This window comes from Glycine max, chromosome 17 (genome assembly GCF_000004515.6).
Source record: "Glycine max cultivar Williams 82 chromosome 17, Glycine_max_v4.0, whole genome shotgun sequence".
Classification (NCBI taxonomy): Eukaryota; Viridiplantae; Streptophyta; class Magnoliopsida; order Fabales; family Fabaceae; genus Glycine; species Glycine max.
In genome coordinates, this window is record NC_038253.2 from 4789513 (window position 1) to 4801187 (window position 11675).

Below are 11675 nucleotides of genomic sequence, written 5' to 3' on the forward strand. Positions count from 1 at the left end.
GACTATATTAACTTTTATCGTTTCATGATTGACAACAGAACTCAACTAACATCTGATAAACTCCCTAAGATAGTGAAAAACATGCTTTAAGCAGCACCGTAAGAGTTCAAGCATTTATAAAAGTGATCATCAACTTACGGAATATAATTCTGAACTTTTGGGACAAATCATTAACATTTTTTTACTAATTATTACTCCATCGATTATTAGCTTTGATTATTGTTCACTATTGCTCACTAATGATGTGTCAAAATATCGTTCACTTAATCTACACGATTACTTTGTCAAACACAAATTTCTCCAGTACAACCAAATTGTTAGAAGATTAAAGTTCCACGCCAACTATAGACCTTGAATCCATGAGTCGAAAAACTTTTAACAAATTGAGAGTCTCGTCAGCTAGAGAAGACTAAAACTACGGATAAATTAATTTAGTATAAATCCTTCAATGTTACCCACCAAAATGTGTAACGATAACCTTGTTGCAAATTGAAAAGAAAATATAATTATCAATTTAAATAGTAATTGTATAATAAAAGCAAATCTAAAATTCTTACATCATCATATGAATGATAATGTTGAAATAAATATTTGTATTTCAACTGTCTAAATGAAGAATATATTAAAAATCTAAAGAATTACTGCATGACAAGCCAGTAGGGGCTTCAAGCTTGGGGCTAGTAGCTGGACCTACAAAATCTGGTCAATGCCAAAGCTTCATGCAGAACCCCGCTGGCACCACTGATGTTCTCTTGCTGGATATACATTCTGAAAAGGTGTCCACAAGTTGCTCTGCAAGAGATGCTGGATCTTCAAGAAATGTATCAATGTATATTTTCACAATCCTTACTTCTTGAGATGTGGCTCTTAAGCTGTACCAAGTCAGAAATTTCTGCCTGAAGTTCTTTTCTATGTGTCCTTCACACTCTAACCACCTAATTACCTTCACATAATACTCAAAATCCCGATCCGAAAAGCCATTTGCAACACGGCCCTCCTCTTGCCTTTCTCCACTTCTCTTCTTGGATGTGCTTCCATCTTGGGGGCCCTCCCTTTTCCCGGATACATTTTCTTGATCTTTGCCACTCGACTTAGATCTTTTATTCTTTCCAGGTCCATCCTTAAGTGTTTCCAACTTGCAGGGAGTATTAGGCAAGCCTCCTTTTGAGCTACCTACTAACGGCACACATTCCCTCCCTGTTAGAGCTGGGGAATTCAACCCATCATCAGTGCTCATGTCCTCAGTGACTTGTTCCTCTGGTGAATGCTTGTTTTCGAGCTTTAGCACATCAGAACTAGGTATGGAGGCAGTCGTTCCTCCAGCATGCTGCTTGTCTGACAAAGAATCTGCATCAGGAGGAAGTCCCACACTGCCTAGATTGGAACAGTTAATAACATCATTGGATAAATTTCCAGAAGCAAGTTGGTTGCTATCCTTGTGATAAGAAGGATAATGGTCTGCTCGGTTATCAGTCAGATCACTATATGGATTACAGTTATTAGTTTCATCTTCCACTGATGACGGATTGGAAAGGCTGCTACAGTTGGTTACTGGGCTCTGACTTCTTTCTGTTGCAGAGCAATTAGGGACTTCTTCCTCGCCATGCTCTGTTGAGACTTGAACTTCGCACATACCTGACTCCCTCAAATCATTGGAAACAACTTTGAAACTGTATTCTGTGCCTGGAATTAGACCCGAGACACGGAACCTTCTATTTGGTAGGAGCGAGGTGCAAGTTGGGTCGGTGGGGTAGTCCACATCATCAACTTTGCGATGCCACAAGGTGTAACCAGCAATAATTTCACCAGAGGGTTCTTCAGAACCCAAAATAATAGTGAGGGTTGTGGCAGTGACGTCTTCAAACCTCACCATATTTGGAGCCAGCAAATGTGCATCTGAAAATGCAAAGTATGCAACACAAAGATCAATATTATTACATTCTTTGAGAATCTAGACCCAGTGACAAAAACATAATAAGCTGATAACTGTACTATGTTTGCATCCAATACCATAGTTATGTACTTTGAAACAAAATCCAATACAAGTTCGTATACAAAAAAAAACCTTGGAAGTTGGTCATGTCTCATGTTTGGCTGCTGATCCCAGAAATAGTTTTGGGTCCCAAAATAAATTAATATTATTACATGTGGTCAAAAGTAATCTTGGCATCTCCACCAATTATCCAAAATTACTTTTGGGAGACGATTCCAAACATAAATCTCCTTATAAAATTATTTTTTCTTTACACTCGAGTATTTCAATATCTGTACCAATTTACCCAAATAAGAGATAAAAATTAAGATAAAATAAATGGAAGCAGTAAAGTAGTCAGTTCCATATATAAAACAAACCACAAGGGAAATTGAGAAAAAAATAAAAATAAAAGGAGTGATCACCTTGAGTTGTTGGCTTGGGTGACGAAGGCAAAATTCTTTTCGAAAGTAGTGAATCAAGTGATTCCAGAGCAAAACCACAGAGTTTCTGAACCTCAGGTCCAGAAGAAAGCCTGTTCACAATTCCCCTTCCAATCTTCACCGGTGAGCCAATGAGTGGACCCACTTCAGGTTCAAGTTTCTTCACTGCTTCATCAACAATTTTATAAAGTTCTTCATACACTTCAGTTCCTTGTAAAAGTCTTTGGCTTAAGGAGACACGATAACAGAGTATATCTACGCGTCTAGTATCCTTTGCTACCATCAGTTGTTTTCTCCAGCATCTAATACATTTAACGAAACAAACCCAGATGAGATTGATCTTACCTTACATATTTCCAAAATTTCATACTAAAAGGAATATGGCACATACACCACACACACATTAAAAGAACAACTTTACCATCTTTTGATTGAACAATTACAATATCTTAGCCGTAATGTTGAGTAGAGGGTCTTACCATAGCTAAGCAATCAAAAATAGCATTCAACAAATAATCAATCTCTCTTTTACAAAACTGATAATACCTAAGATTCATCTTGAAATATCAGTCCTATGCATGTTTAAAGCAAATAGAATAAAGCTCTACAAACTCAGCAAAAGAGGAGGGGGGGCGGATATTTAAAAAAAAAAAAAAAAAAAAAAAAAACTTGGTCATGAGGATTATTGTTGACTCATTTCATAAAGTTAAACCACAATTATGCTAACTGATATTTAATTAGTCATGAAAATTCTAAAAAGACTATTACGTGAAGAAGGACAATATTAACTTTAGCATGAAGAGTATTCTGAGACAACTCAGTTGACTTTTTCACATTCTTATCTATTTTGAAAGTCTTTTGATGCATTTTGTAAACAACAAATGACTACATACAATATTCTAGAACCCTGTTACGTATTAATAATTTGCATGTGTAGTAAGTGTAAAACATAGAAGACATTCCAAGACAGAGGGAAAAAAGAAGCAAATTTTTTTAAATGGATACATGATGTCAGCTAAGAAGCTGGAAAAGTATCAATATGATTACCCAAGTAAATCATTTACTTTCCCGCAAGAGACACAGTAGAACCCTCCATCAAGCTTGGGATGCTCACCATCCTTGGCAATTCCCGAACCATCATGTTTTAAAGCACACTCAAGGTGGCATGACAAGCCACAAGAAACACCAGGAAATGGATTCTCAGAACTACATATTAACCACAGGCTAGGGTCTTTGTTGTCATCATATTGATGACAAATGCAGCATGAACATCTTTTGCAAAATGCATATGATTGATTCAGGGTAGCTTTGCAAGCTGAGTTTTTGCAGTATGCGGTGTTAACAGAATCACCACCATTATTGACTGTAATGCTGGTCGCAGGAACAGGCACGTGTGAAGGATTCTCAGATTTTCTCTGCCTTTTAGCAGGCTTCTGACCAGGTGCAGGAGAAGATTGTGGTTCAGGGTCTGTCGCAGTTTCATTCCCCCCTGATTTCTTTTCAGAAACAATTTTTAGAAGATTTTCTATAATTTTCAACTTTGTCAGCCCAGTATACTTTCTCTCTTTCCCCATTTCTGCACACAATATTTGCAAAATCTCTTGACGGCTCCATGACTGCAGCATCTCAGATGCACCATGCGACCACTTAGATACTTCATATACAAGTTCTCTTTTTTCTTCCATACTCAATTTACTGCACTTAGAAGGATCAAGTGCAAGGCCTGAGATTAAGGAAAAAGAAAACATATATCAGCAGTGATGGAGACAAGACTGGTTCAACAAAGACTCCTTCCATAACAAGCATTCATGCCAGACATGTCATCATCTAGAAATTAGAAATTTCTTGAGACTACAGGAAGAAATACTTGAATCTCTACATGCAAAAAAAATGCAATTATCTTTCTACATACGTAATAAATCAGTCCAGTATGTTATCTTTTGTTAAAGTCTAAAACATTGACTACTTCAAACATATTACCAAGAATGCCAAAACAAGCAAATATAATAAAATGTATACAACTGGAACCAGTTGACTTTGCATCACAAGGACGTACCAACCACTTGAAAACACAGTAAGTAATAGAAATATACAAGACCTCGTGCAATGGACTAGTTAAGTAATACAATTAGGCAGTTGGACTTAATCTCCTTTGACCTTTATTGGAAACTCCATACTCCTAATATAGAACCGCTAATTTTATTAGCTGGCACATCGTAATGCCAAATTACAAGCTTACTAACCCTGCTTCCTCAATCCTCCCTCATAATGCATCAATAAAGTATTTTATGATTTATTTACACTGCTCAGGTCGTGAATTCCACGACCCCAAATGCACAATCAAAAAAGCAAATAAAAACAAAAAAACAAAAATTAAATCAAATAATAAAAACAAAATAAATAAATAAACACCTTTTTCAAGAAAAACAATTTTTTTTTAGGAAATCGAAAGCTAATCACCAACCAATATTTAGAAAAGGCATACAGGAAGAGATCACAACAAATTACATCAAACCTCAGAAAAATCAGATAAGCCACAATGCTAAAATACCATACAGAATAATCTACATGTGGATCGTTAAATTGAGCGGTGAGCTAAATCTCACAAGCCTGATCATAACGCAGATAACGAATCCTTCACAGAATTCAATCACCTCGTTTTAACAGAACAAAAAAAAAAAAATTGAGCACATACGTGAAAATTAGAAGAACACATAAATAGAGAGAGACAAAATAGGCAATTCACCCTCAAAAGACGAATCTGTAGCCATAGCTATGCAACAAGAAGGAATCACTCAACCCACCACATTACCACCAAAAGCCCAAAACTTGTTCGAACCTGCACAACACAAAATCCAATCCGCGTCATGGGTGACCGTTAATAAACCAAAAAATAGTAAATTAAAAGAAGAAGAAAATATATGAGAGAGAGAGAGGAATGAAATATATCAAATACCAAGAATAGATGCTTGGAATTGTAGAAGAGAAAAGGAATCCATAAACCGAAAACTGGTCTCACACACAGTATCTCTCTCTGTGTGAAAGAGGGAGATTGGAGGTGGTGGTGGTGGAGGACCTTGCTGCTTTTAGAGAGAGAAAGCTTCCAAGTTGTACAGAGAAAGAAAGTGAGTGAGAGAGAAAGAGAGAGAGGAGCCTTTGCGTTGTTTCTTAGATAAAAATCAATCAATGAATAAATAAAAATAAATAAAAAAGGAGCTTCATGCTATTGCTGTTGCTATTCATATTTCGATACTCACTCACTCACTCACTCAACGACATTTTACATTTCAGCTTTGCTTCTGTTGGAAATTGGAATAGTCCAACCTCCTATTTTACCAAAATGTCCTTTCCTAAATTCCTATTATCTACTCCAACCTCAATACCTCATGTACAAAACTACCTATAACTACACATTTTATAAGATATAATCACATTTAACAAGATTTTTTTTATAATTATATTATTGGTGTAAAATATGCAGGTCTTTTTAAAAATATTTAACCTAATTTCAACATAAATTAAAGATTAATTAATATTTTTTATTTATAAGAATCAAAGATAAATATATTTAAAAAATTACAATAATTTAATAAATTGAACTAAATCTTTGAGTGACTAATTAATATTTTGTTCCACCAAATCTTTGTTTGAAAGAAATAGTCTATCTTGTTGGAATATTTTGTCCCAACAAAAAAAAAATAGGAAAAAAAAGCAGGAAAGGAGAAACAAACAGTTAAAGGAGATTTCAACTGGATTGACACCTCAACAATTCCATTCCATAAATTCTCACTAAGATATATTAAAATAACTGAAAAGAGAAAGGATCATCACAAGATATGGGAGGACATGGACTAAACGCATAAAAAAAAAAAGTAAACTCTAACGGAATCTAAAATATGAAAGTTTGTCTATCCTTTTATATAAAAAAAAAAACAATGAATGGAGCATGGAGCAAGTATTCCACACACACACACACACAAAAATCACTACTTGAGCTAGCATGAGAGACTAAGTTGTGTTTGCACAAGTATTTTCCTTCATGATAGATTTAAAAATAAGCATGCAAATTTTCTATCTATTTTAATTTATTAGACCAAGGCACCATATTAGTATTTCTGTAGGCCTCCAACAAAATTTTTGAGTCACATTCAATCCACAATTTTGTTAACTCCTTTATATCACAATTTTTAGTTTATAAATATTGAACATAATTATATACTTAAATTTCAGATGAAAGCACACAAATTAAATTAAATTGAAATAATCTCATATGGATTGAATTGATTTTTGCAGTATGGTCTTGGTATCAAAGTACTAGTACCTATTAGGCGACACTGCATTTTTTTTTTTTGGTGCGTCCCAGTTAGTGTACCATCCACATACACCATATCCCATCACAAACCTGCACCATAACTTCATACATCAGACCCATATCGAAAGGGAGTGCTCTGGCGTGACATGGCATTGTATTGTAGGACAACATTTTAACTATGTGCTGTCTATTTCTCTTCACTGATTGTCCTTCTTTTTTGGCACATTTTTTCTTCATACATATTACTATCTCTAAGATGTTACAAATTTTACGAGAAATTGAAATATAAAGAATTTCTTAAGTCAACATGGTTCATAAAAATGTTAAATGATTTTTACTTTATTTGATACTTAAGTTTCTTTGTATGTTTGATTTAGTAAAAAAAAAAAAAAGATGATTCAGTAGGTTATTTGATATATGAAAGTAATATATATATATATATATATATATATATATATATATATATATATATATATATATATATATATATATATATATATACTTAATAAAAAAGAGAAGTGTACAAAAATAAAGATAAATTAAGAATTTTAAAACTAAAATCACCTTTCCTCTTAAAATTGAACTTATTATTGAATGGTGTGAATCTCATACTTAATTATTATTTTCTTATATAAAAAATATTATTTTCTTCTTTCTTTCGATAACTCCAAATGCAAGACGAAAGACAACCATTCCATTTTTTGGTTGTTCCTCCGTCCTTCCACTTATGTTTTTGTGTTTAAAAAAAAGCATAAATCTTCATGTTTATTATTAAAAATATAATAGTCTATGTACGGGCAATGCAATGAAAATTAGCAATACCGTTATTTAATTAAAAAAAATATCATCTATGATAAATTCATTAACTTTTACAAAAATAATCTAAAAGTCATATTAGATAGTTGTGGGAGATAAAAAAAAATTCAAATTAATGTAACTGCTTAATCAGAACTCAATGGTAATATTTATCACTTTTGCGATATTATATCAATAATTTTGTATTCAGTAAAAAAAAGTCAATAATTTTGTATGGTAAGATTTTATTTTTGTTCTGACGGAAGGACAAAATTATCCATACAGTAGCGGCTGGATAATGGTGGAGTGTTAAATTTTGTTGGTGACAGTACCGAAGGGACACACATGGGCTTGGGTGATCAGAGTCAACAAAGAGGGTGATATGGTCAATTAACATTAGTTGCCCCACAATTACTGCAGTGTAAGGAAGAAGGTACGAGTTTATATACATGGATGAAATTTTTTTAAGTTTGTTCACTTTTTTTTTTTTTTTTCCTGAGAGAAAAATTTGTTTCACATCTTATCTTATTTGTTCAATGATGGAATGCAGTGATCCTTTCCCATCTCACGCCACTCACTTTCTGTTCTGCAATTGGTTTACCTTATATTGCATCCCGACATGTTAATAATGCTTACTTAATTTCTTCTACACTTAAAAGATGTATAAATTAGATGATAATCAATCTTACCATCATGTTTTATGGTTGTTGATTTTCTTTCATATGTGATATAGTACTTAAAAGAAAATAAATAAAATAACATTTTTTTTATCAATCCGCACACTGTTTTTATCGTCATCCAGAAAATAAATATTATTAGTGTTATAGTATTTTACTCATAAACACACATAAAACAAGGAAATATATAAATATATTATGAATAAGAATTTAATGAAATAACGTGAGGTTACTGGTATGGTAACGTGCCAGATTCCAACCGAATAACAGACTAATATAACACTGATATTTAATTGGCGTGGAGCTTTATGAATGGTCCAAAGAAAACGAAAAGATAAAGTGAATTATAGTTGAAATGAAAATGACGTTTGCCTAAATTAAACAATTGTAGAGATAAGGAAGGAGGTGCCGCATCGGGCGCCGACGAAATAAAAATTTATGGGTACGAAAGGAAACGCTTACAAATGATGCCATGGAAAGGCTGGAACCGACTTCGGCTTTTTAATTAATTTCAACAACACTTTGCTAAAATGTTAGGTTTTTTCTTTTTTATGAATTATGAGAGATATAATATTGTTGGACTAACTTTTTCAGTATACAAACTGAAACGAAGACTTTAGTTAAAGAAATCAAATATGTATGATTTAAATTGTCATGAATGTAAGCTAATTTGCAATATCCCATACCCAAACATTGGTTCTTATCGAGGAGGTTCCTCATATCAGGAGCATCCTTTCATGATATATCGGTTGTTAGTACCTTGTCCTTGATCCTCAATTGCAGGAGATATGTACGTCATCTAACAAACGAATTTACTAGAAATTTAACTCAAAAGAATTATCCTGATGGATTCAATCCAAGTGATAGATCCAAAAGAATCCTCCCTGGATTTAGCTAAAGTGCTCAACACAAAACCTTGCAAAGTACAACATTAATATAAAAAAACTATTATTTTAATTTAGAGTTTAATGGGTATCAACTATCAAAATAAAAGTTTTCTACACGTTTAACTAGTTAAAAATCAATTATATATGTTTGATATCACTTCAAGATTGTTATTATCAAAATTAATAATTTATAATTTAAAAATATTTTACCCTATGGATATGTATCTTATTTTCTCTTTGATGTATTGTTTATCTCTTTACACAAAAGAATTAAGATACGAGACAAGAAATATAGCTAGCAAATTAAGATCCTGCTGTGTAGTTACATTTAAATTTACTGTATAAAATTTCCACCATTGAATTAAACAACACCTTCAAACGTGTGATGCATGTAATTCAGATAAAGAAAACAGTTCATTTTAGTGATGCTATCTGTTTCCAGATCCAATTCTATTTTTTATTATTTTTTTGTTGATTGTTTTTCTAATTATTCTCGCTTCTATGCATGTACAAAGAAGTAACTCCCAAAAAACTAACAAGCCAATGGTATCATAAATGTGCCACGTGTCCCCATGTACTCACTATCCCAACTCCCCAAGACAAAGAGTAAAACTGAAAGGAAGAAAATTTTAATTTTAATCTGGAAGACAACAGTTTAAGCAATATTTAATTTGATTGGTATTTTTACCATGGCTAGAGTGTACTTTTTTTAAAAAAAATAGTGCAGTGGAATATATAAACAGGTAAAAGCGTGGAACCCTGACAGAATTGAGGTTTTAAATTGCCGTACAGACAGAAAGTTGCGCAACGACTAATTGCCAACTGCCAATTACACGAAGCCTTGCTAGCAAATTTATTTATTTTTATTGAAAATTATCATGAAATGTATTAAAAATTCTGATTGGATTATTTTAATGATATATGTTTATAAATATAAAAAATTACGATAAAATGTATTAAAAATTAATTATGATATAATTTATTAATTAATACTGTTTTGTTAAAAAAAATGAGATAAACAGTATGTTTGCTGGTGCGATATTAATCAGTGTTTTCCTTGATTAAATAATATTAATACACCAAAACTTACATGTAGAATTTTTATAACATTTTTTCACACTTTTTTTCTCCTTTTTTATATCTCTTCTCATTATAGAAATTATTATAAAAAAATATTATGGAAATAGCATTACTCTTACGCATATACCGATATTATGTGATCTGATCACAAATATGCTCAAACTCTAGAATTTTTTAAAAGCAAAGTTTGGGTTATTCCAGCTGGTAGTTGCCATGCATTTCAAACAAGTTAAAAAATAAAATAGCGTTGCAAGTAGGTAACAAAGAACTTATTGTATATAATATTCGCGCATCTCAATCACTTAAAAATATGAAAGGAATATATCTTGTTTATAGCAATGTAAAAAGGCTTGGATACATTGGGTACGTACGATTGGGAATAATTAATAGTGATATTGTAATTAATTAACACCATTATTGGTTTGGCTATTCCATAAAGAATTTTCTATTAGTGACCATCGCTCACCAATAATTATTATCCTTTTTGTGGTCCTTGTTTCTTTCATATATTTTTTTTGGGTGGTCCTTCTTGTTATCAATGATGACATGAAAATCATTGCATTCCTTATATCGTCCCATAAGTTTCCTTGCTATCTATAAACGGAATTACTTGCCCAAATTACTGTGTGAAATAATTAGCATAAAAAAAGTGCTACTACGTGAAGGTTTTCTAAACTCTTAGGAATTATGATTCCTAGAATACTGAATACTCCAAAGAATGAGAAACAATAGTACGAAGGAAGTTTTGACTTCAATATATATAGCTCTAACCAACTTCAACTTCAACGTCATCTCCCCTGTCTTGCGAATTCTGTTGCATTTTTAGGCATGGTTCTCTGTTGCAACAATTAATCACAATAGTATTTAGCTTCAATAAATCCAAATTATATTTCTTCTAAATGAGAAATAATTCCTCCCTAGTTTTTTACAATATGTTTACTTTTATGATACTACAAATAGCGTTTTCTTTACAGAAATGTTCAGTAATATACAAAATAAATAGTGAAGTCATACTTTATAATGGAATCTAAATGTAAAATTGAACTAACTTATTAGAGTTGGTTGACAAAATAGAAAACAAACGAAAAAAGAAAACGCCGAATAGTCAAGTCAAGGTAGTTCTAGATTCTTAGAATTGCTATTAAAGTAAAAGCCATTTGTTCATCAATTTGTGACATGATCATATTAAAAGGATCACAAATCACTTTCTACTTAGTGGTTGAGGAGCGTGTGTGTAAAATTAACAAGATATTTTTTAGTCCTTTGACTCTTCAACATTTCAACTATATTTTGATATTTCCTGAAACTTTGAATTAAATGTTTTATAAGCTGAAGTTGAAAGAAACTTAAAAACTGAAATTTTTTTTTATAGGATTGTCATTTTCCTACTATAGAAGCCATGGCTTAATTATGGAGCCTAAAAGTAAGAATATTGAGGAATTGAATTTAAAAAAAAAAAATCATTTTGGTTGCAGTATATATAGTACTTCCTACATTGGTGCATAGTTT

General features: G+C 32.2%; 1 protein-coding gene across 1 annotated transcript; it reads right to left on the reverse strand.

Annotated features, from left to right (window-relative positions):
• Positions 1-506: 506 nt before the first annotated feature.
• On the reverse strand, positions 507-5669 carry LOC100794721 (VIN3-like protein 2). The gene is made up of 5 exons (XM_003549351.5): positions 5372-5669; positions 5162-5254; positions 3463-4138; positions 2398-2717; positions 507-1896 (listed from the first exon to the last, which is right to left on the reverse strand). Exons 2-5 carry the CDS (start codon positions 5184-5186, stop codon positions 704-706), a joined length of 2214 nt encoding a protein of 737 aa, XP_003549399.1. The 5' UTR covers positions 5187-5254; positions 5372-5669; the 3' UTR covers positions 507-703.
• Positions 5670-11675: the final 6006 nt, after the last annotated feature.

Bases quoted from the DNA above. Each gene is read 5' to 3' on its own strand.
- LOC100794721 (XM_003549351.5), bottom strand. From the start codon at position 5,186: ATGGCTACAGATTCGTCTTTTGAGG. The intron at 2,718-3,462 runs GTAATCATATTG...TAAATGTATTAG, and splicing joins AAAGTAAATGATTTACTTGG to ATGCTGGAGAAAACAACTGA. The intron at 1,897-2,397 runs GTGATCACTCCT...TTGCATTTTCAG, and splicing joins ACCCAAGCCAACAACTCAAG to ATGCACATTTGCTGGCTCCA.